This window comes from Malurus melanocephalus, unplaced genomic scaffold, assembly GCF_030028575.1.
Source record: "Malurus melanocephalus ecotype Western Australia unplaced genomic scaffold, MMel_1.1 scaffold_94, whole genome shotgun sequence".
Taxonomy (NCBI): domain Eukaryota; kingdom Metazoa; phylum Chordata; class Aves; order Passeriformes; family Maluridae; genus Malurus; species Malurus melanocephalus.
The window spans coordinates 1,295,097-1,321,251 of record NW_026623326.1 but is presented as its reverse complement, the minus strand read 5'-3'; the positions used below and the strand labels follow the sequence as shown (position 1 = coordinate 1,321,251).

At 41.5% G+C, this 26,155-nt stretch overlaps 1 protein-coding gene across 1 annotated transcript in view; it reads left to right on the top strand.

Annotated features, from left to right (window-relative positions):
• The window catches only part of ADCY5 (adenylate cyclase 5), a 199,400-nt gene that overhangs the window by 117,281 nt on the left and 55,964 nt on the right, over nt 1–26,155 (top strand). The window contains exons 2-3 of the mRNA XM_057368570.1: nt 54–203; nt 5,266–5,387. Of these exons, the coding sequence (XP_057224553.1) occupies nt 54–203; nt 5,266–5,387 (272 nt within the window). The remainder of the gene's footprint in view (nt 1–53; nt 204–5,265; nt 5,388–26,155) is intronic.

Sequence of the window (26,155 nt, the reverse complement as noted above, 5' to 3'; positions counted from 1 at the left end):
TTTTTGTTTTGTTTTGTTTTGTTTTGTTTTGTTTTGTTTTGTTTTTGTTGCAGCTGGTCTCCAACGTTCTCATCTTCTCCTGTACAAACATTGTAGGCGTGTGTACCCACTACCCAGCAGAGGTGTCCCAAAGACAGGCTTTCCAGGAGACCAGGGAATGCATACAAGCCAGGCTGCATTCTCAAAGGGAAAACCAACAGCAGGTAAGAGCAACACTTGGAAATTAAGAATGAAAATGCTGAAACARAATTAGCATGCAGATTGCTCCTGTAGGATGGAATTTGCAAGCTTCTTGCTTTATGAGTAATCCAAGCAAGAACAGGTTGATGATAGAGGACAGGATTTCTAAAGGTTTGAAAGAAAGCTCTGGGGCACAATTCTTGTCCAATACCCTGAAGGACTTTTCTAGAGACAGCAGCATATCCTGTGGTATGTGCTCTGTGGATTARAATTGCACAGTACACAAAGAGCCTGCATAGTTTTTTTTGCACTCATCACTGAAGCGAGGTGTTGAATGCAGATACAACATGCAGGCTTTGGACTGACCCTTTCTGTGARGTCAAATCATGGTGTGTTTGTCAGCAAAGCTGCTGCCAAAAGGTAGCTCTAAGGCAGGTAAAAATTGATCCACAGAACATGATGTTCCTTGATGGCTTCAAAGAAGGTCCTCTTCCCATCTTTCCCAAAGTTTCCTATGAGCTTACACACCTCTCTTTATCTTACTGGCCTCAAATRAATTGTATTTGTTCAAAAAGTAAGATTCAGCAGCAGCTTCGCTGTTTTTTTTTGCTGTAAAAAACCTTCTTGCTGCCAGCATACCCTGTTTAGTTGTCAGGGGTTCTGAATGTGTCTGCTCTCCTAATTCATTTGGGGGTTCTGAATGTCTGCTCTCCTAATTCATTTGGGGGTTCTCTTGCAATGAATCTCTTGTGTCCCCAGAATTAGACACAGAAGGTCTTTTGGGGCAGCTTAACTGTTCCTTTGCTGGCACACACCTCTGCCCTGCAGTACATCTCACAGTGGTCTGTTCAGTCCAATTTATAATGAATCATGAAACGGGACTTCCACTCATCCCTTGGGAGGTATCTCAGAGCTTGATCGTGGGTTTGGGGAGAGGTCAGGGGAGTGAATCAGCTGGGGAGGCTTTGCATCTCTGCGGCAGCGCAGTTTCGTTTTCCTCCATGTCTCAGCCCATCTGCATCTACGGATTTGTGTTTTGGTGTTTTATGGGGCACCTCTGGCTGACATAGTTGCTGTTCCATCCTGACTGTGAAATAACGTGTGCACCTGTTTATTTGGTACTTTATGGATGRAAACAAGATTCACACTCACGACTCCTTTTTCCTTTGCAACTAATATAATCTCAGAAAGRTGAAAYGAGCAGCCACTCCTCCTTCCACACCTTGAAGCAGAGGAAAGGATTGAGCCCAGARAATGTGCCATTTTCCTTATTGATTACAGCTCTGTCCTCCCTGCTGAGAGACTGCTTTAGCAGCAGGGCTCAAATGCTTGTGCTGTGCTGGGTTTGGGCACTTCTGTCTCAGAGGCAGTACCTGGGAACAGTCCTGATAAATGCCCTATCTTGATGCTTTTTCCTTCTTTCCCTGCCCAGAAAGTACTATAACACCCATAAGAAAGCCAGGACATCAGAAAAAAAAGTGGGACAAAGCCAGTCACTGCCAAGCGCTCTCCAGTCCTTCCAGCGGGTCCTGGCAGCTGGAGACTCCTAATGAGATTATTCACTGCCACAGCCTGCACTGACATTGATCTCCAGGTTCAGTTCAGATGCCTCTCTATGCATAATGCATTGAGATAATCATGAGGTGACAGCAGACACAAATAAGGGCAGCTCAGCCCACATCTGGGAGAGCCAGAGTGCAAACAGGGCTGGAGGGAAACACAACTGTGCAGCCCAACGCTGTTATTTATAGTTGCTCGTCTTTTTCTGGAGATCGATGGTGCTCCTGTGTGCTGCTCTCTGTTAAAGGCAGGCAGATTTTCTCAGGCAAATGACCATGTATTTTTCTTTATTAAGCATTTACCAGYACCCAAAATTAGCCAGAAAGTAAATAAAAAATCCAGAATGCCCAAAGCAGAAAAGAGGCAACTTGTGATTTCATTGAGATAACCTAGGGTAGAGCCATATAAGGAATTACTGTTGCTTGTCCAGAACAAAATATTCTTGGATGAAAAATTAGGTGTTGTCCACGCTCTGTAGGATGCAAATAGCATTTGAGTAAGAGATGGGTTGTTGGGACTGCACTGTCTGAATTCTACCATTTCATGTCTTTTGTCTCGGAGAAGTTGTTCTCCTTTTTTTCATCTCAGCATCACTTTTGCTAAAATGTATCTGTTACTAAACCTGAGGAGAAATGGATAGTCTTAAGATACTAAATATTTGTAGTGATTTGAGGTAATTTTGGAAGATTACTACATAAATAGTAATTAAARTTCCTGTGCAGAGTTGTTGGCAGGAATGTGTGTGCCCATGTAGATGCATGTCCATGTGCATGCATGTAAAGAGAGTAGATGTGTGTTGAACTCCTTTATCCGTGTCCCTGTTTTAGACACCAGTGCTCCTTGGGATGCATTTGTTTAATGTATAATTCAGTGGAACTATACTTGCCTGTTATTTTGAAGTGAGAATTGTGTATGGATTTGCTCTTGTTTTTYATCAGGTCAGAATGCTGCCTCGTTAGGCTTGTAAAACAGCAGTCCAAGTCACCTCACTGGTGCATAATAAGTGATTTTACAGCAAGGGCTGCAGTACTTTCTAGTTATTGTAGCAAAATGAAAATTGTACTCTAGTGGAGACCCTGATTTATCTGCTCCATTTGAAATAAAACACGGGGATTTTGTTGTTTTGAAGGCCTTTTAATATGGCCTCTGCCTTACAAATGCACTTATTATAGCCTTCTCCTGTTAGCTTCAGAGATTATTTTCAGCAATTGTGRTGCTCCAGACAAACAGAATAAAGATAATGCTCAGCTCTGTAACACGGCTCAACTTCCYAATTAGTAGCTGCATGAAGGGATGTTGTGCCACATGCATTTGTTTCACCTGATGAGCCTATCCTATTCCCTGATTGTTAGTTCAGAGCGGTGTTAGTGCTGCTCCTGGAGATCTCAAGTGTCTTGAAAATATTGGTGATTTAATCTGGCAAGTGSCTGTGGTGTCAGGAAGAGTAGAGATGGGGGCTCTCCAGTAAAAGCTCCTCAGAAATGTATGTGCCAATCTCCTGGAGTGCTCGTAACAGACACTCAGGCTCCTGAATTGTCTCTGTTTKGGAGGCGAGTAAACCCTCCCTGCTCGTGCGCCCACAGGGAGCGTTCCAAACCTGTGGGTGCCCCTGAACCTCCGCCTTATTTAGAGGATGTGTAAAATCACACATAAAATAGCAGCTTTCACACGTTTGAGGATGCCTATTAGAATATGCAAATGACAACAGTGTGTACACCATTTACTCTGGAAAGCATACAAATGTGTTGTGCTTTTCCACTCAAGGAGTGCACCAATAGCTGACAGGAGCCTAAGGACACGTGCATGATTCATGAGCTGCTTTTTTTAAAAAATAAAAGTGGCTSTGTAACTGTTAGCACCTGCACTATGCTAGTGACAGTGCTTTAAAAAACAAGTATCTTTTCATGACTGCTGCAGTTTTAAACAGAGACAGAAATCTCTCCAACACATCTTCTGTGTTATYGCTATCTCTTCAAAGACTGAAGGCAGAGTCAGTCTCTTTAAGGTGCGCATTGAAAGGGCAAGAAGAAATACYGGGCAGTGCCACAGACCATAAAATGTCTCAGTGCATGCTGAGCACATTTTTGGTGAATTCATCTTCCTCTGGTCCCCCCAGGGTTTCTCTCTCTCCTTAGAGGAAGAAATAAATGGTGAACTTTCAGATAAAACTAGGAATTAGAAACCAGAAATGTGCCTATAACTGTAGTACGGGCAAATGTTTTGGTGACGTGAGCACTTGGGGCAGGATTGCTGATCCCTCTGAGTCAGGCCTGCCTTTGAGCCCTGCTGCTCCCTGTGTTGTTGGGAATTAATGAGCTGTTGGATAAGGTTAGGGACCTTCATTTCTGTCTGTGTCATCAAGATGGAAGGCCCTTTTCTTCCTCCTGMTCACTGCAGGGAAAGAAAAATAAAGACAAGAGTGGCACAAGCTTTTGGGATTCTTCAGCTRTTCCAGAGCACTGCAGGTTAGACCAGCAGAGCTGATCCCAAAGGAGATGCTCCCCACCTTCATGAGCCACAGCAAAACCTTCTGAACTTCAAGGGGTGTGACTGGGTATAGAATGAAGCTCTGGGCAAGAATTCTCAGGTGTGATTCCTGATATGCACAAATGCACCCCTGGGGCACAGATTACCTGCCAATTTAAATTCTATCATTTCTGTGTGAAATTGGCACCACATTTAGAATAATAATATTTAGAATAATAACAAATTTTTATGCGAGTTTTTAGGAAAATCACCAGAAAGTCATCATTCTCTCAWTTTTTGCTAACTCTGTACAGATCAGCTTGCAAAATAATGTTACAAAAGTCACATGAAAGCTATGATCAGTAAATAAAAGTGCCAAGTGAGGGGCAAGGAGRGCCACAAACTGTTGGTGATACGTGGTTATTGAAAATACTCTTGTAGGTGAGTGGATGGGTTTACAGGTCTTAGTGCAGCTGGGCACTAATAGCAGTTTAAATTGTAGAACTCTAATGCTTTCCATGCTGTTTTATTGGGGCGTTTCTACGATATTTTAGCTGCTAGGAGCAGGTTTGTGCCTGCTGGGGGAATGTGCTTAGATAATTAGATAAGCAAGGAAGGAATTTTAAATAGTGCCCAAGGGTGTTGGGGTATCATTCCTCTGGTGTTAGTGAAGGAAGACTTCGTGGTGGTGTGCAGAGACTGTGTGGGAGGTCAAAAAATATCATTTATCAGAGTCCTTCCAAAAATAATGCATAGACACTTTTTGAGTTATGTGGTTCCTTCATTTGCAGGAATTGGCAACCATGAATTGTAAGCTCAGTGCATCTGGAATGAAAAAYAATAGTTTTTCTTCTAAAATCATTGAATTCTTATTGTGGGGTTGGGAACAGAATTGCATATGACTGGTTAGGGGATCAACTTCTGGGTTTATGGAGCCCATTTTGCTTGGCTGTACTCATCCCTCACCAAACTGATGAGTCATTCCTCCCCAGTAAGGAACAAAGTGTTTGTTAACTGGGCAGCAGGTGTTTTAATTGGTTCATCTGTCTGACTCCACAGGAGCGTCTCCTGCTCTCTGTACTTCCTCGACATGTTGCCATGGAGATGAAAGCTGACATTAATGCCAAACAGGAAGACATGATGTTTCATAAGATCTACATCCAGAAGCATGACAATGTCAGGTAAGAACAGCAGCATGGAGGAGGAGGAACCCTCCCAATGCTTGGCCCTGAACACCCAGAGACAAAGATGTCAGTGCCATGTAATTCACAATAAGTTTGAAGACTCTAAAGTGTTGCTAGTTGACTTTTGAAAGCTTGTTTATAGGGTGATAGAAGGATTCCCTCATTCCTGCAATGTCTTCCTTTGAGAAGCAACTTGAACTTATCTGTTTCCCTATATTTTTTCTTATTTTTCCCCTTCTTTTTGTTCCTGGAGTGAGTGTTGATGGTTTTCAGAAGGTGTTATATTGGGGTTCAGTTATTTTTGGACAGTTACAAGCACCCCTCTGATAAGACATGATAGAATGCAAGTTAAAGGTTGGAAACACTTCCCACAGGGTGGATTGCAGAGCCCAGGTAAGGCTAAGATCTTCTTGGGGTGGTTTCTGCCAGTTTGGAATGACAAGCAGGGGRTGCATTAGTGACAGCCTTGTCACCTGCTCAGTCACTCAGCAATGTGCTGTTCCTTGGTCTGCCTGGGTGAGGAGAACTGTTTGATGTCCGATCTCTGACAAGTCATGCAAAATCAAACTCAGTTTCTGTGCTGGGGTAGTCCAGCCCCATGAGCTTCTGAACATGGCCTGGTTCCCACAGCCCAGTTTCCCAGAGAACAGGCAATAAAGTAGTGCTTCAGGTGSCTTGTTAGCTTTATAGGCTGCAGTTAGAAAGTTTAACCTAATCTTGATGCATTTCACCTTTGCTGTTGTACCTGATCTCTTTGGAGATCACTTWGGTCCCAGCTAAGCCAGGTCTGGAACTGTCTAACAGCTCTGTCACTCTATAAATACTTCTTTTGAGACACAGGGTCGGGGACAGAGAGCTTCCCTTTTCCATCTCCCCTTACAATAAGAGATTTTCCTGTGAACTCCTCTTGTAGCCTTTCTCTCTAGTGTTGCTTTTTAATTGTATTTTCTGATACTTTATGCTCAACAAGTAAAAGTGAGTTTCCTACCTCTGTAACATATTGCATCCTCCGAAAGCTGACATGGAATAACCCACATGAAATTCTGATGCATTTGAAGACATTATTTTAGGATTGAGATACCTGGAAGAAGTAATATACAAGCAGAAAATTGAGAGGCTCATTAGTGTTGAAGGGAGAGTCATATAAAACTCATGGAAATCAGGACAAGTCTGTGWGCTGGCTTGGATGGAATTCAGTCCTTCAGTTTTTTTGGTTGTGACTCAGTAAAGAAGACAGAATAGTATCAGATATCAGAAATAATATCAGCTATCAAAGACAATAATGGTTCAGTGATGAAAACTTAAAAGTATTGTGATGAAGAGGAGGGGAAAAGGCCATCCACAGTGCCCTCAGCAGATGTCGTGCTACAGTAAATTAAGTTTTCTGTCTTCCTTTTTTTCCTTAATGACATTGAGCTTGTTCAAGTAAGTGTGTAAATTTCTTGTGATAGATGCTGATTGTGAATTACTTTTTTCCATTACTCAAAGGTCAACTTGACATTCAAACTAAGTGCAATTCATTAGAAATGGCATGAGTCTATGGTATTTTAGTCTTTCGCATCAATTTCCRTATGTCATTATTTGCAGGTTTGAAAGCTTTTCAGTAGTCAAATCTTAGTAAAGCTAATTATCTCTTTAGGATGATACTGATTTGAAATTTTGATTTATATGACTACATATACAAAAATTAAATAAACAATAATGAACTAAGTTTGCAAATGAAAAATTTTACTGGGGGAAAGGGAATCTGGTGGAACAATTGTGATTGGAAAAAATAGCCCAATGATAATGGCTCATATGAAGACAGGGAGAACTCAAAAGATGCATCAAAAAATGGCACATGGCTAAGAGTATAGAAAAAGAAAAAAAGAGTTTGCTGTGATTTTCAGCTATAGCTGTGAAGAAACATGAACATAAATGGGTATGTGTACCAGTTAGTTCCTGATGGGTAGCTAACAGGATGCTTGCAAACATTTAATTTTCACATCTTGCATGTTTATTGCATAATATAAGCATTTATGTAATAGTTTCASTTCTGCAGCTTAAAAATAATTTTAACTTTGCTCCTCATGGTAATGAGTGTTCAGGAATCAGGCCCTTGCAGGTGCCGACTGTCTCCAGACTCTGAGGTCTCAAAAGATCTTGCAAGAGGAAACAACTTAAATAATATCTTCCTCAAAGCGTGGGCTTTGTTGTCTGTGCCTATGAGGTCCTAAATCAAAGCCCTCTGAAATCATGGAAAAGGCTGGAAAAGTGAGATAAGAAATAGAAATAAAATAGTATATGTGCTGAGAGCAAATAGAAAATAACTCAGGAACATCTCATCTTCATGCACTTCAGGGAAATGAATAACTAAGTGCGAATATTGAAGAAAGGAAACATGATTTGGAACAAATGACTCATTTCACACCAGGAGTTCAGCACGGAGCCTTTGCTCTTGCCTGGGTGCACTGAAACCACCTCTAGTGGGAATGACTGCGGATGGTTTTGAAGCATTTACATGCACACAGAAACACACTGGAGGGGGGAGGCAGCATCTCAATGATGCTGATTAATGAACTGGCTGAATAAAAGCAAGCATGCTCTTTGCTTTGCATGGTGAAATGCTCAAGGGGAGGCTTTTGAGATGAGAACGCTCCAAGCAATTTTCTTTTGTGTTCGTCACTATTCAAAAATGTCGTAAGATCTGAGTTTTTATGAGCTAAAGGTTATTGTGTCAAGGCAATTGAGAAGTATGTGCAGTCGGTGCAAGGGTGCTGTGCCCAGCCATTGAATCTGGCTTCCTGTTGATGATTTATCAGCAGGAGCATTTCCTCTGCAGTTCAGAGGAGTGGGAAGGTCTGTGTGTTTGCACAGAGGTGTGGGTTTTCCTTCTCCATCAGCTGTATTCAGCAATTTTTTTCCCCCGTCTCGCACATTGTGTATGAAKGTTGATTTTAAATGAAAGTATAATGGATGGGAATTTTTGTTAGCTRTTGATTTAAAGGTTTGATTGTCATCTTAATGCCTGGAACCTGACATCTTGATTTTTACTGGATCTGCAGAGTGAGGTTGCTCTCCAGACTCACAGTCAACATGGAAATAATGAGGCTCTGGAGGTTTTCGTCCAGATAGGTTTAACTTGGGTCTTTTGAACTCAGGAGGCGCAGGAGCACAGGCTTGTACACTTAGCCTGGTTTGACATTTTGTGTGGGAGAAGTGGTTTAGTAAATTCTCTTCCAGACAAGATTAAATATTTTAATTTTCAGGGATGATTGGGTCTGGGCTTTTGGGACCACCTCTAATTTTAATTAAAAACCAAACCCAACCCACTCTACCAGCAGAAAACCTAATTCTAAAATTACGTTAAGTTAATGTGTGTAGGCTTTCTATTTCAGTTTAAAAATGAACTGTCCTTAACTTTCCACTGCTGCTGTTATATGCTTAGTTTTAGATTCTAGGTTACATGGTTCAGGTTTGGGTTGTTGGTTTTTTTTTTTTGAAAAAAGAGGTTACATACTYCTTTTTTCCCCCCGCCTTTTGTTTAAGAAAAAAGAAGTCAGTTTAAACCTGTGMAATGGAGATCTTCCACAAGTACCAGTAGTAAGTCTTTAAAACACAGCCATGATCCTTTAATAAGGAGCAGTTCTGCTMTGACATTGTTTGCTATGTAACACTTCTCTTAGAGAATGGGCTATCCCTCCATAAGGGAAAGATGATTTTTTAAATGCAAAATACTGTGGGTTTTTTGACYTGAATGGGTAAAAGACAATCTTTTTTGAGCAAATCTTTTTATCTGGACTTCCTGCAAATGAGTTCATAATCTCCTGATTATTGTTATGGAAAGTTAAGTTCAGAGACTATTTTATCCACAATGAAAATATAACTTCCTGTAATTTTTGGCAGCAAAATTTGTTTCGGGATTATGTTTTTCCAAAAAATTTAGTGTAGTGACAAAACAAAGATGAAAATGTTTGGGGTTAATACGCTCCTTTTTGATGCACATGAACAGAACCTTTAAACAGAGAACTAAATAATTTCCTGTCCTGATTTATTGAATGAGAATTAATTTTGACAAATCCAAAACCTCAGAGCATGATTTGACCTTTCCCACATATGTGTGTGTGTTAAATATAAAGTCTATTGTCAAAAGCAATCAGGAAAGGAGTTCCCAAGACTATGCAAGTAATTTTGGGTAAACAACAAGGTGAATTATGAAACTAAATTTGTTCATGTTATCATGAATGAGATTATGTCTGATAGACAAGCTCTAAATTATGCATAGATAATATTGTTTGTCTATCATGCTTCCCAGACAGAATTTTAAGTGTTTTACATTACTATCGCTATTTATAGTGTCTCACTGCAGTTATAATGGCTTTCRTGTTATCTAGGTTTGGCCAAATATAGCAATCTCTGTGCTATAAAAGGAGGCTTGAAGTCCTCTGTGAAGGGATAAAGGTTGGCTTTGTCATTGAAATTCCTTTGATGAACTGTTTCAAGAAGCTTATTTTAGGGCTGGCATCCAAGTGCAGTAAAAGTGACAGTTTCCTCTCTTCCCTTCACATAATTCTTATGAATCATGTAGTCAACAACATTAACCTGTTCTCAGAGTTTTTAAAACTTCTTGACAACTTGAACTAAACCATTTGCAAAAATGAAACAAGACCATTGCTTTCAGCTTTTTAAAAGGAAAACATTTGTAACTCATTTTCTGATTTAATGATATTTTAATACCAAAAATTCTCCCCTTGAAAACGACCAAATAGTTGCACTTTGGCTGAGTGTCAGGGTATTCAGACCAGCTGTGTCAACTTAACCTCTTCACCTTTTAGGTGTTGTGATGCCTAATTAGTTGCTTATGAAGTTTTTTTAAGTTCCCAGGTTGCAAGGTTCTATGGAATGGTGAGCTATGGCATTTGAGGAGAAATCCAACTAAGCAAAGATCTTTTTCTTCCCTCCTCCCAGTGTCCTCACACACAGGACATTCTGTCTTAATGTTTCTTGGTGGTGAAGGACTTACCCTCCCTAATAAATAAAACTACAGTGTGGCAGGTATAAACTTGTGAYAGCTCTTCCATGGATATTTTCAAAGATTCCACAATCTCTCATCTCAGCCAAAGTTTGYGCAGCTTCAGTTTCTCTGAAAGGCCTCATTGCCAAGAAAGGGCAGGAGCAGTAACTTTTTAAATATTTAAAGTATAATCAATCTTCCTCCTTGTCTTCTTTCCTTTTTGTGGGGAGGCAGAATGAAAATTGATGGTTTCTGTTTAAAAACAAGGAAGAGCAGCATTAAGCGGGAGAAAGCCCAAGAGCCAGTTTTATCCATGTCTTTCATCCTTGCTGCTGCTCTCCYTGCCAGTCCATGAGCTTCGATTTCCTCCCAAGTGTGCTCATGGGTTGGYTGGTTCTTTCTCAGAATCAAGTCTTGGCAAGACCTCTCCCTCCTTTTCTTTATTCAAGGCATATGCCCACAAGCAGTAGAAAGTTATTTTTGCAKGTAGGTGGGGGGTAACTGTGGGCTTCATGTGAGTTCAGAGCATTTAATTGCTGTAACTTCTGGCTGAGGCTGTAGGATGAGAAAAGTGAGCRGGAGGGAAATGAGCCTGCCCACGTCTTTTCCCAAATGACAGCAGTGAATTTTACCTAAGTAGGAGCTCTCTGTTTCTCCGTCAAGAGCCAGCTCATGGGAGTTTCACCTATGCCTGCCAGGGGTGAATCTTTGCTTTCTAATGTTGCAGAATTTTTTTTTTCAAGTTAGCAATAAGTTTTAGGAAGCGCAGAAGTAGGTTTCACCCATGGATGGAAGTGAATTATTCCGCTCTTACCACCACTTATCACTTGACTCTTCCTTGTTAATTTGAGAGGAAAAAAACACTTCCTTGTTTTTGAGAGGAAGAAGCCACTTTTTTTTTTTTTTTGGAGATTGTCATTCACTCTAAAATTCATGTGTAAAAGAAGTCTTGTTACACCTGGACTTGACCTCAAAGTTGTGCAATGAGGCTGGATGTTAATATTACAGGAGATATTTCAAGCCARGATCACTCCCTCTCAATAATAAATGTATTGATTGTTCAGGCATGAACCTCTTAAGCCAAAAAATACAGAAAATACAGCAGGTCTATGTATTTTAGCAAATCTACCTCTTTGTGCGTGCGCTCGGTGACCTTTAAGAAGAACAAATACATGCTAACTTGTTTAAGTATTCATTTGATCTGTGATCTTCCTCTTTGAACTGGGAATATATTGTGATCCTGGGCCCTGCTGGGAGCTCCTGGTGTCTGGAGGGGCGTGAGCGAGCCTTGTACCCTCTGAAGAACAAAACAGACAAATAACTGGCTGCAGGGCACCCGCTGGCTGCGCTCCTCCAACACGTGTGTTGTGATAAAGATAACATCCCCAAAGTGATAAAGATAACATCCCCAAAGTGCAGCGTGCCAGGTGACTGCAGATCTGCAGCCAGCAGCAATTAGGAAAGGCCTGTGATGTATAATTCACACCCTGCTATTCTGAGTTTACACAAGGGCCTGTGAAGTTCACAGGGTGATGGATTGAAGAGTGTTAGATGTTTTAATGATGAAATACTGTGAATGGTAATTTGGAGAGAATAATGAAGGTGCCTGCAGAAGTTTACGGGGCAGAATTTTACTCACCGAGGTTATTTGGGTTCTCTTTTTTCTTCAATAATACTAAGAGTAAATTAAATTTTTTAAAATGTAAGTATGGCTGCTGATTGGCCTGATAAAAACAAATGTATCAAATTTATAGTTTAAAAAAAAGCATCAAATTATGTTTTTTCAACTAATTCACTCCCAGTCCTCTGTACTCTGGAGTAACCTTGACAAGAAAAATTAAGTATTCTCTGAACAAAACTTTTTTTTTGTGAAGACTTGCTTTTACAGAGTCACTTTCCTCCTGTAAAGACTTCGTGCAATTTCAGTTGATGAACTGCTTTGTCATGTAGTTAACATGCAAAGTGGTTTTAAGAACATTCAGTTTATATAACATTTAAAGAGGTTCTTATTAAAACCATCCTACCTTTTTGCTTCCTCCTTTAGATGATAATGACTGAAATGCAAAAATTAGTTAAACTTTTTATTCTCTAATGCAGTGAACTTTGCAAAACTATTTGAAGCTCTCTCATAGAAGCTATAAAACAGAGGCACAGTTTTGGATGGGGATGGATTAAGTTCTCATGTCTTATACTATATTTATATCCCTCAACAATTGCTGCTAATTTGTGCATCTGTTCCTGCTGGTGTATATATAATTTTGACACTGGATAAATAATGAAGAAGGGACAAAAGCTGAAACCAATTAGTGGAGGAGAGCTCTCGAGTGGTCTGGCATCCTGTGACTCAAGTTAGTACATTGCTAACTTGAGTCTATGTCCTCCAGTAAATGAAAGTCATCGTGTATTTTTTAAACTTCTCCTTTTTTATTAACTTTGCTTTATAATAAATGGTGAGAAAGTTAGGGMGAGGTTGGTACTGACTGTGCTGTCTGCATAATTCCAAAAGTGRAGTTTTTATAAGAAACCAAGCTAAGAACAGGCCACTTCAGAAACAGAACAGAAATGARGAGCACCAGAGGACTGCACAAAAGAGCAGAGGAGGCAAAAGACCAAAAGATTAAATTAATTTCATCACACACATCCCACTGGCTTGGCATTGCCCTTGTGGAATGACAGAACTGCTCTTTTTAGAAAACTGAGATTTTTCTGTGGCCATTTGTGTTTCTGTTAAGAAGCCCAAGAGGGATGCACATGATTTTAAATAGTAAAAATAAGGATTTGTTAAACTGTGTCGATTCTGGGGACCTGGAAGTTTGCAGATTGCTTTCAGAGATTGGGAAGTGTATGTGTGATGCTATTTAAAAAGCAACCAGAATATAGAAATATAGATGTTATTTCCTTGATACCATGACCAGCAGAGATCTCTGTGGTTGCTGTATGTGATTTTGGCAAATATCTGAGGCTCTCAAAGGCACTGAGAAATTCTAAGGATGTCCTTGACCAGTAACCATGTCTCTATTTTGAATCAACCTCCTAAAATGACCCCTAAAGTATACAGGAGGATCATCAACATTCAAAATCAACTTCCTCATCTCCAGTTCTACAGAACTGATCCCCAAGACCAAAACCCTGGTGTAGTGACTGCTTAAAGAACTTGTGTGACTATCAGACAAATATTCTCTCCTAGCCTCTTGTTGCAGGGATCTTCCCAGTTAAATGTCCCACAGAAGGCTGGATGACCTTGGTTCAGCTGCAAGATCAGCTGTAAATGCCTGTTGGTCCCCATCCGTAGCTGTGCAGAGCTGGAAGCACAATTTGTCCTCTCACATGAGGAAGGTGCATGTAGGAAGCAGTGGGGAATTTTCCCAGCAGGGTTGCAGCAGAGACACCATGTCAACTCATTGTTTTGGGGTTTTTGACAGGGGTGGTTTGGGTAGGTTTTTTAATTAAAGCACGGTTCTTTGTAGAGTGTGATCATACACTGGCTCTGTTCCTGCTCACTGTGGGGAATGTTGCTAATAGAAGGTTACTAGGACAACTCTCCTTCTCACAACTGCTTTATTTCTGTTATTTCCAAGGCCTGGCAGACCCATACATCAGTGCTGAATGAGGCAGCAATTTGGAGAGGTGCTTTGTAACCCCCCAGACCTCGAAGGAACAGAGAGAACCTATGTCACAGAGCTGATGGGGTATCAGTGGGGAGGAGAGGTAGGCARTGGGAAAGACAAAAAACCTTGGAAGGAAAGGAGCAAATTTAGCAATTGTTAGTCATGTCTGGAGGAGAAGAGAAGGCAGAATGGAAAGCAGAGGCAAGCAGGTGTGGACAGTGGACAGTTGTGCCACAGCAGTTCTGGTGGAGAGCCTCCATTGCCGGGAGCATTCACACCAGTGCAGCGCTGCTTTGTGCCTTGGCTGTTTCCAAAGAATGAGCTAATAAGAATCAATTTGTGGAACAAAACAAACAAAACTTTGGCTTCTGCTCAGGGGAACTTGAGCAATTGCAGTTACAGATCAGGCYTCAACAAATGCCAAGAGCTGATCCATAAAAGTATAATTATTCTGTTTCATTTGGAACCTTTTGTTCTGGATTGCATTCAAAACTACTGTAAGCCCCTTTGTGAGATTCATTTCCTTTCCAGGCAGGAGAAAAAGAGGCCTTTTGATTTAATAGTTCTATTTTGTTTCAATTAAAAAAGAGAAAAAACTCACATCCTTGCCTTTTTTTTCCCTAAGATTCTTCCCTTCTGCAGAATAGTGGCCCACAAGTSACAGTTTTGGATGACAGGTCTCATGTAGAGACAAAGTTTTGTTACAGAGTGTAAAGTGTAAGTGATATTCTGCTCTTAATATCCAGTACTCTTCGTAATTTTCAGCTGCAAACTGAATAAAATTTTTTAGTGGAATTGGTAGTGATTACAAATTTCTTGCAAAGCCCAGGAGCATTGAAATTGCAGGTGTKCCTTACCTGCTGAGCTGCTTTTCCTTGGAACTATGTAATGGTAGAAGGAGTAAATTGAAAATGGTATCTTGTCTAAAAACTTAAAACCTGAGATGGACAGTGAGTTCTTTAATTTGACTTGGTAGTGAGGCTGATCAGAGTTCAGAAATGCCTGGCTCCCATTGCAGAAATATCCAGACAACTGCAGCTTGAAGGCTCTGAGGAATTGTGCTGAAGGAACAAGCAKGGAATGTGCACAAACACTCAGTGCTGGGGGCTTCTYGTGAGCTGGATCTGCAGGAGTGAGCGGGCAAGTTCAGCTGCGCTGCCATGCCTTGTGTTCCTTGATAAAATGGAAACCCAGAGAATTAATTAATTCATTCATTCATTCAGTTGACATTGCATGTGGCAGGAAGTCCAACCCAGAGGTAGTGAAGACCTGAAGAGGCACAAGTGATGAGCACACCATGCCAATCGGGAGAGTCGAGGCTCGACCCACGTGCCAGGGTATTTATTGGGATTCATTTTTCCATTGTACCAGAGGGCGTTTGAGGCCACATCTCCTAGGAGAGGCCATAAATGAAGAAGGCATCCTGATTCTCTTTTGTTAACTGTTTCATTTTTTAATATAAAAGAATCAAACCCGGAGCAGCGGTGTGAATCCCACTGTCCCATGTCACAGCGCGCACCATAATCAGCAGGGCAGAGCAGAGCTTGCTGTCTCTGCCTCTAATTATTCCGAGTATTTTATATATAATGAGCAGCAGCAGCATGAGGTCCTGAGGGCACCCCTGTTCCCAATCCAAAATAACCAGTTGTCCAGTTCAGGCTGGATTCAGGCAGAGGAAAAATTAGATCCATGTTTTCTCACATCTTGGGTGAAGGGTCTTAGGAGATGTTTTCCTTACTGCAATTTCACTCCATGTGCTTATACATATCAGGCATTTGCAAAACACTGTGGAATCAAGGATACAAATTTCTGTGTACATTTCTTTATCTTAAATATGTGCCAGTCTTTTGTGTCAGGCCAGTGGTGTTTTATCTGGCAAGAATTTTGGCTCCCAGATAAGATTTGGCTATAGTCATGTAGCAGCACAGAGGTGAGAGGGATTCTCTTAAATGCTGGACACACATTTCACAGAATAAGTGTTTCTTATTGTAGCTGCTGRCTTAGTCTGAGTCCTGTCTGTATTTCTTAATTTGAACAAATAACAACTAAAAAATAAATTAAACACCATCATGAAAAATTACCTGCCAGGGTTTCTGGCTCTGGTGGTCTTCAATTAACCACAGCATGTCCTAAGTAGTGAGAAAGTGCAGAGGTCAAGGGGATCCTGAGGATGATTTGCTTGAAAGAAACTTCTTTTCTTGTTCTGTTTACAAGGATTGTGGTGGCTGGATGTTGTCAGCAGGATTTTTTTTCAGTTGCATAAGGATTGAGAAAACAGTATCTGTCTGACTCTTCCACAGTGAATGGCTTTCAAGTTAAGCCGTGGCTGCAGTTATTGTGCTCTAGCTGTGACACTATAAATAAAGTTATTAACAGCAATATGTAAATGGGTTTCTATTTTTGTTCCCTGTATTGTTTGCAAAATCTAGGGCAGTTATTCAGTAAGAATCATCTGCTATTTAGCACTGAGCCTACCAGCATTTGATGTTGTGTGGGCTGGTGYGCCTTTCCCCCGCTTTCTTTCTTTCTTTCTTTGCAGTGGCTTTTAGAATCCAGCACTTTTGCAAGTTTGTTTATTGTRGTACATAAGAAACGGAGTAGCTGTGCTAAGCATTTTCAGGCTTCCGGAGAGTGGCTTGGTACGTAAGAATAGGGAATCATCTCCTGGTATCCAAACTGTAGAAGCATTAAAACCAGCCATACAAACACCAAATACCACAGTGCCATTTGCCTTAGTGAGCATCCTGCCCATTCCAGATTGTTCAGAGATCTTTACTGTTTGTGTTCTGTTTGCATGCTCTGTTTCCTTCCGCTGCCTCTCCACTGCTCAGATCTGCCCGACAGCCCCAGGCCCTGCTCACGCTGGGAACTTGCAGTGCATCAACTGATGCAGTTACAGCTCAGAGCCCCGGGGAGAACACGGATGTGTTGGTTTAAAACACTTTACTATAGTCATGGCTACTCCTGTCTGGAAGAGGAAATGATTCTAATCCAAGGCATCTGTTAGAAACCTGACTGTATCGGTGCTAGGGACAGGATCTGTGTGGCTGTTAGCATGGATACTCTCAAAGACATTTCCCTTGAGGCAATTTGTTCAAACTTCTTCCCTCTCTGCAAGTGAATTCAGCTCTGGATTCCCCAAATTCCCAACAGGGAGTTTGTCCTGTGACTCATTAGCCACAATTTTATTGCCAGCAGTGTTACCCTTCAGATGGGCATGTGTCCTCCCTGGAACTTAAATTCTATTTCATGCAGCTTTGTGAAAACCAAAATTGCTGCTACTGTGGTGGCATAGAAAGCAAACAGAAATGAGCTAGACTGRTTTTGCATAGATGCAGAAAGATCTGAAATAACTTTCCTCTTATTTTTATGCTATGAGACCCATTACCATACTATATGTTTTAAGTGGTCTCCTAGGTGGCTTTCTATGCTATAGGAAAGATCTGGTCAGACTCTATTGATTTTATTGATATTAGTTCACTGGTAAACTAATAGCTGTTTGCAGGAACTACATTTGGAGATAGTATTTTGTGAATATTGAGAGTAGCAAGCAAATGGCTTAGTGAAATATCATAATGCATTAACACAGAAATTAAATTTTCCAATGGAAAATGCAAGAGAAAAGCCATTTCTTTAYAGGCAGATCTATTATTCTGGTGGTGGCAATTACAGTAATTCTCTTGAAATCAAGTTAAAATTATATGCCTGCTTCATTATGAGAAGAAACCACTGATAAAAAAAAATCTGAGGAGATTTAGGGGAAAGTTAGAGAGACTTACATATGCAGTGAGCAGACCTGCCATCACCATGGTCCCTGCTCCAGCATGTCAGGAGGAGAGTTTGTGGGGATGTTTCCTGGACTTAGGAGGTCAGGATGCACAGTCCTGCTTTGCCATGTTTTTCTCATGTCATCTTGAGCATCTTTATGTATTTTATCTGTATACCATACTGCTGTCTGTGGAAAATAGTGTGGTTTTGCTTTTCTAGCACCAATGACATTTTAACAGTTGCTTAATGTCATTACTCACTATCTATGAAATCATGGAAATACGCCAAGTATTTGGAATATGAGATGTGTTAGGGGCTGAGGAGRTGCGTGGAATTTCATATTTCCTGTTCAAGGATCATTTTTGCATAGAAATCCTTATATAGTGAGCTCACCTGAACTGTCTTCTGAGGAGGAGTGGTTTTACTGCTGATGTCTATTTTACAGAATTTCATTATATTTACCTTGTTTCTCCATGGAAGCTGAAGTTTTCTGTGTCACCAAGGGGAACCTAAGATAGATGTCAGCTCAAGTACCACTGGTGAATTCAGATGKGATAGTAGGTCATATCTTAAAAAGGAAAAAAAAACCCTTAATGTTAAATTATAGTCCTTGTAAAGTTGAGAGACTTCACTTGTGAGTTGAGGGTATCTATTAATTATTGGCTCTTATCAGGAAAGGAAAATTAATGCAGTGTACAACAACCAGATAAAGAGTTCAATTTCCTGCAGCATTTTTTCCTTTTCATTTGATTCTGACATTGCAACCAATCTCCTTTGTCACTGAAAACATGATGTGGTTTATTATTAARTTTATTATCAGGTTTGTTTATTAATCAAATAACATTGATCCCTCAGTTAATGAGCTGTACCTTTTTCCTTGGACAGCCATTTTAACTTTCAAAATAACTGAYGGAGAACTGTCTTCATTTTACATTTACATTTATTCTTTTCCACTGGTGTTCATTGGTGTTTCTCAGATAAGTGACCATTACAAAGTGTGCACGGTTAAGTTTCTCTAAATGGTTTGGGTCCATTTCTCTTTATAATTTAATCAACATAACTTTAAAAACACAATTGTTTGACTACATTTAAAAGTATAAAAATGAGGGGGCAGCAAGTCCACTCATRTTGACTGTTCCAAAAAGGGAAGGAAAAAAGTGCTGCTTATTTTCAGCACTCAGTTTTCCCACCAAATGGTCACTTTGTATTATTGACCGAATAGGATACAAATTGCAGTTGTGTACACAGAGCATCACATTTGTCCATTCTCAGCTGATCCACTGGGAGTCAGCATATTTTGCTACCTACACACTTTGGGAAAGGCACAATTGCTGCTTAATGTTTTAAAAAATGACATTTATATGCAAATGTAATGTTTTCATTATGTAGTGACTTTCCAGAGGGAAAACCCTGACTCGCTGAAATGACAAATTAAATAAACCCCAACAGGACAGGACACTGGGAAAGCTACTGGAAAGAGGGAAGAAGTAAGGTTAGATTGAAATGATGGCTGCATACAGAATTACCGCAGCTTTTTGGTTAGGGAGTACAAAAGCATCATTGTTTGCCTGAATATCCATGATACYAGAGAAGAACAGACTGAAGGCAGTTTTCACAGCTATGAAGAGCTCATTCTTTCTCCATCAAATACAAAGACCTGAGCAATATATAAAGAAAGCATCACAAACCTGATTAGAGGCAATTTCATCTCTATGCCRTGTGCCTGAGCTAGGATATACATGTGAAACTGTTAACTGTGACAGAATTTATTACTCTCTTTCCTTCTCTGACAACCGATTGATTGCTGGCACACAGCCTCTGTGCAACAGGTTGCCTTTTGCTTTAATGCTTAAAACTGTAGTTGTTTCTCTTTCTTCTGGATTTCAGGCTGTCTTGTGGAACAAAAATGAATCTGAGATTTGTTTTGGTGTGRGATGTATTCAGCTCCAGTTTGGACAGACCTACCAGCTCTTTTGTACTGGTCAGGCAGACCTGGATGGGCTTGGGATTGCCAATTGGGAAAAAATTCACATTCCCATCAGTCCCTTCTTAGATACATGGAAAAGGTCTAAATTTCCTCCTTCCTAATAAAACAAAGTCTTACTTTGGTTGGTTGGACATCTCTTTTAGGTTTGACAGACAGCAGCATCTAATTTGGCTGGCAATGATTGAGAAATATAATTCCTTTCACTCATCTCAAAGACATCTATAATGTGTCCTACCTATAGTTTAGCTGGTAGCCCCTGCATGTCTATTTTTGTTTGGTTTTGCCTTTCTCAAGTGGTTTTTCTTCCCAAAATACTAATTTATTACTCCTGTTTCCAGTGAAAAATCAATTTGCTTAAATATAGTGTGCTGAAATAGGAAAATCTTGTAACTCAAAATGTTTCRAAAGAGAGGATGGCAAGTTTTTTATGTTTAAAATTTAAAAAGAAATGAGTACTGATGTTGCCTAGCTGTAGTTACGTTCCAGTAACTGGGGATGCTATTCATGCTTGTAAACTGCAAACCTAGGGAGGTCATGGAAAATCTTTTCCTTGCATGACTGGTGCATTTTTCCCCTTCTGGTTAGTGATTTCAGGATCTGAGTTTCTCCTCATTTCCTGTGCTGGCAGTGAGGGACAGGCCCCAGCACTGAGGTGAGGAGCACTGACTCTGATGGACAGTATGGTGCTGTTTTCCTCAGCAGCTCCTGAGCATCAGCAGGGCCAGACCCTCTCCACGGGGCATTCCCAACACTGCTCATGCAGACAGAGCTGCAGCCACAAGCGTSGAGTGTTTGTGCTGGCAATGTGCATCTCCCAGATGAGCCCCCCAGGCACTCCTGACCTCCAGTAACACTCACTGGAAAGCAAACATGGGAAAATCGAGTCAGGGCAGGGTTCTGCAGTTTGTATCTTTGCAATGACCCTGGCTGGTGTCATGCAGTGGCTCTGCAGGCTCTGGTGTCACTGCAGTGGATGGCAGTCTGCACAGTCTGCACGTTGCCCCCAGTGTCTCCAAGAGCCATCTGGTCCCCTGCTTCTTCGCTGGTTTTTGCTGTCACCAGATTCAGTTGGTGTGCTCTGGAGAGTGACCTTCTCAAATATGGTTTATGGTTTTGGCAGCTTTGGAAGAGGGATGGGAGAGGAGCTTTCTGTCTTTTGCTGTAAAGGAAAAGGTGAAAAATCTCACAGTTTTCCAGGRTTTTGGTTTTGTTTGGTTTTTGTGGGTGCTTCCTTCTATTCTGTGTTGTTCTCTCTCTCTCTTTTGTACATATGTGCCTTCTCAGCCTCTTGAGCAAGTGGTGGCCCACATGACTTTTCTCAAGATGCAACACTGCCATGTGCAGGACAGAATTCTGCTTTCCAAGGGGGGCTGTGCCAGCAGCTGTGTCACACAAGTGCCAGGGCTCATTTAAACAATAGGTGATTTCCAATAGTAAAGGGATCTCTGAAATGACCATATAAGTTTAGGACAGAGTGTGTATCTTTTTACTGTTTTGTTTGCTTTTTTCCCATGACTGTAGTAAAAGGGAAAGTTTCATCCTCYGGTCTGTCTGGTGTCCTGCTGTTCTGGAGAACATTTTTTGCATCGCTGAGGCTGTGTCTTTAGCCTGTCACACAGACATCCCTGGAGAGCAAGGCTGAYGTGCTGCTGAGGCCTGAGATAGTCTAGAAGCAGCTTGCTGGACTGGTCAYTGGGCTGTCACTCAGCAATGATTTTCTGGGCCACTTCACCCTCCCTCGGTGGGCTTTGCTGCCCTTGCTCACATTTGTGCTGCTTTTCCCAGACACGCTGCCGCCTGACCACGGTCACTGTGGCACTGCTGTGAACTTGTCCTCAGCTTGTTTTGGTTTGTCCTTTTGTTGTTGCTGCTATCAAATTCAGCAGAGAAAGAGCACGATGAGATGTTCTCCGTGTTTCTGAAGCTGGAATCCTATTTTGTGTACAGACTGAGTAGAAGGGAGCACACAGAGGACCTCCATGCCATCCCATCCCATCCCCAAGTGGTCATAACTAGGAAGGAGAGATTGGATGTGYCTTGATGTCTTGTCTGTTCTAGGAACTTCTAGATGAATTTAATACTATGTTTATGCCACTGGAGCTGGAAAATAATTCTGGGCTTGCAGTGCTGAAGGGGAACTGGCTTTTAAACATTCATCCAAGWGCAAAAATTGACTCATTTGGCAAAATGCTGAAGAGATGGTCTCACCTTTGAGATACTCAAAAACATCTGAACATGGTCTTGAGTAACCTTCTCTAGGAGGCCCTGTTTGARCAGAGGGTTAGACCAGATGACCTCTGGAGATCCCTTCCAACTTCAACATTCCTGTGATTCTCTGAAAGCCTACATTGGTGTTAAGAGTTTGACCCAGCCTTTCAAGTGAGAGTTTTGCTATCCCGGTCCGTCCTTCTCCTTCCTTCTTCTTTTTTAACAGCATGGCTTAATGCTGCACAACGCTAATAGCAGTGGAAGGTGTTGCAGCACCCCAAGACACTGCCCTCACCCACTAGCCCAGTGAGCTCAGTGCCAAGGACAGGCTGTGACTACAGCCAGTGCCATTCTTATTGCACCTTTGCTCATCAATGCTTGTTTCTAGTGAACAATGATTATTTTATTATGAAACATTAACTCTTTCTTCTCGTGTATTCAAGGTAGTATTCACTGTGGTAAAATAACAATGGCTGTGGTTCACATCCAGTCAGATGCACTTTGCAGTTATTATAAGTCATTAAGGCTCACCAAGTCTGGGGTTTTGTTCTGTTTCCCATGCAGTGTCTGTGGTGTTTGGTTTCCAGCAACACATGGTGTTTATATTCATGACTGGCATTACCGTTGTGATGGTGATAGGGTTTGTGTTTCTTGCCTTGCTTGATTTATGTTGTGGCTGGCGTGCACRGCACGCACATGTCTTGAAATAGAACACGACTGGTTTTCTTGTTTTTACATTAGAAGCACTGATGATTTAATTTAGCATTTTGAATAATCCTGCGTTTGCAGGGAAACCTSTGTCATGTCCCTCCTTTGATAATTGTATTAGCTTCAGACATACCTGCACCTCAGGTATCAGTCTGCACCTCAGAATCATTATCTGTAGTTGTGCATGGTTTTTAAATGTCTCGTGCTTTCCTGCTTCCCACCTTGTCCTAAGCTCTTCTTACTCCTTATGTTCTTCTTTGCTYTCTGCCAAGTCTCTCCTGTTCCTGCACACTCGCAAAGGAAGTTCTCCTTTGCCATCTTCTGCCATCCCAAAGATCMTGTGGTGTTTCTCCCTCAGGGTGCATCAGTGGAGCAAGGATCACCTGGTTTACAGGAGATGGTTTTAAAGGCCCTGCAGTTGTAGGACTCTGGTGCAGTGGGACGGACCTGAGCTGCTCTCTGGGGTGTTGCACTGAGCTCAAGTTAATTAAGGCCACAAYTTAACTTMTAGAAATGTCTGATCCATTTATCTAGCATGATAATAATGGGAAATGGAGGGACCTGCTTGTCCAGGTGTAYCTTAACTGTTGTGTGAACATAAAATGGGAAAGCTGAGCTCAGCAGGTCGGGAAATTTCTCCTCTTGTCTCTGCATCCTGGGTGTGCCTCTCTCCATTTGAGCTCATTCTGCCTTTGCAGCTCTGTGCAGCACTGTGCACAAAGCACCCAGACATTTGCTCATGGAGGCCTCACAGTCCACTGTGTCCTGCTGGTTTTGGGAGGAGCCAAGCTCAGGCAGAGGTTGGCATTCCCATGGCAGCAGCAGCAGCCAGAGGTGTGAGCCCAGCCTGTGCTGTGCTGCCCTTCAGACATCATGGAATCAGCAGGATTCAGCAGCTCTGGGGTGTTCCAGTCTGTGTATCCCTTTCCTGTGCCCTGCCTAGGGCTGGGGTGAGAAGGGGTGGGTATCAGGCTGGTCCCTGAGCAGTGGGGAGGAAGGCAGATCTGCCATCAGGCTCTTTTTCATCCATTTTCTCTTTCAGTATCATGAACCACGTAGGGCAACAGGCACAAAACTGAGCTTGCCTTGTACAGCAATGAAATCTTGAGCCAGTCCTTGCTGGAAATAGGAACTGAAATAGGAGCTTAGGAAAGTATTCACCTCTACCCTAAAACACAATTTGTGGTGCTTTTCAACCAAAATAAAACAGAAAGAATTTAKAAAGACATATAAAATTAATGATAACTCCTCTTTTCTTCTCTGTCTTTCCCAGAAATAAACCATTTTCTGTATTTTTTGAGGTCATTCCCTGGTTACTGCTGGACGAAACCCAATCAGATGGTAAATCTGAAGACAGTGATGGAGTGGAAAATATATCAAGAGCTCTGAAGCCATTACAACATTTTAATTACATGCTAAACTGGTTTTTCCACAAAGCAGTAGGCTCCCAGATRAAGGGACTGGGACTCAGGGCTGATAATAGCTGCTGATGCCCAGGCTGCAGATTGTGTGGTCAATCCCTTCTAATCAGCTTCAGCTAATAGTACTGCAAAACCACTGCCTTACTTATCTCACCATATTTTATAGCTATARTAATTCTTTCATTTGACCTTTCATTGACCACTGTCATTTACCACATTTTGGCACAAGGGAGGCCGATTACCGGCATTGTGCTCCCACCAGCAAGGAAATGGCGTGACCTCTGAAGACTGACAAATAGTTGGCTTGGCTTGGGCCCTTCATCACAATCACCAACACCAAAGTCCTTTATTAAACCTTTTCCTTGCTGAGGGTAGTCTGACATGTAAGACTGAGGTGTGGAGTGAGGAGCTTGGGGTAGTGGGAAGCTGCGTGTTTGATCTCAAAGGCTGTTCCTCTGGGTGAGATGCACTGGCAGGATCTGGAGATGCTTCAGTGCCCTCACTGGGAGTGTGTTGAGTGTATAAGGACATGGATATAACAGGCTTCAGTTTTAAACAGCAGCTCTGACTCAACACAGGATGAGGATAATGTGCTGTTCCCTGATGGCTGCTGTAACAGAAATCTTTTTTCTGAGTCATTTCTGGATTGTTGGGTATTTTACAGGGAGCAGACTGAATTTAAGGGTTGTAAGGGCTAATAACAAAAGGAATAGAAGTTCCTGGGTCCCTGTTCCTCCCTTGTGGGTCATTAGCTGGACTGGGATGGATAAACCTGGCTGGTGTCTCTGCTGCTGGAGCTGCAGTGCTGGCAGGAGTGCATGGAGGGCACSGATTAGGCAAGAGGAGTAAAATRTGATTTAGTGGCTTTCAGAACTCTTTGCTGAGAGCAGAGGACAGGGGTTGGATTCCTGTTCACAAGGACWGTTTTYTCTGCCTCTTGTGTCCTGCCCTTTCTCCAATCACCTGACACAAATGTTTCTCTGTCCTCTCTGTCTTCAGTTCCCAGATTCCCACTCTGTCCTTTGCCATCTCACATGGAGTCCTTTCCATATCCTGCTGAGSTTTTCCATTCTCTGCGGCCTGAGTGTCCCAGAGAGTGTCTTCTAGCTCAGTGGTGTAGCTGTTTGGTCACAGAGCACTCCCACAGCTGCCTGAAATGCACTCAGGGGCTTGGTGAGCTCTGYGTGTGGAACAGCTCCATCGGTCTCTGCTGATTCTTCATTTGTGTGGTTGAAATCATTGCCACAATTTAACTTCTAGAAATGTCTGATCCATTTATCTAGCATGATARTAATGGGGAATGGAGGCAGTAACCTCAGTCATTTATCCACTTTTATTAGGCATGAGAAGGCTCAGGGCATCCCTGTGTAGTATTTTCAGATGCACCCATTGATATCTGAGCATCAGAGCAGCAGCTAATCTTTATTTCTCCTGTTCTAACACAAGGCTGTTGCAACGTGCACACAAGCCAGGAGTGTGAACATGTTCAAAAGTGAGTGATTTGCAATTTGCCCCGTGTTGGAAGAGCTTTCAACAAGAGACATTTTGTTACTGCCACAAGAACTGGAGACATTTCCCATTTGTACATTACATATTAGCACATACTTAAGTTGTTCTTGAGCAGTACAGACTTGTCTAAGCTTTCAGATGATTTCAAGTGTGTTTCTTCAGGAGGTTTACTTTTATTTGTAAATATGTGGAATCTTGATTTATTTTGGTGTATTTTCTCGAGTGTTTAAAAATGGCAAAGTATATTTTGAATCAGACATCCCTGCATTCCTGTCTTGTTTTTTTCTTGTACATTTTAGCATCTGTCTGGCTAACAAAAAAAGTATTTAATGCAATATGTTTGGTTGATGATTTATTGGAGTTGAAATGTAGAAGGAAAATATGAAGAGTATGCCAGAATTGAAATGTGTTTCAGGATTTTTACAAAAAATGCTTGTGAAAATATTTTTGTTGGTTTTGCTTTCTGACTGAAGAAATTGCAGGGAATTCCAGCTGAAAACATACCTCTGCAATTTGCCTAAAACATGTTGGAGTTTTATTTGACAAAGAAAAAACAATTCCAA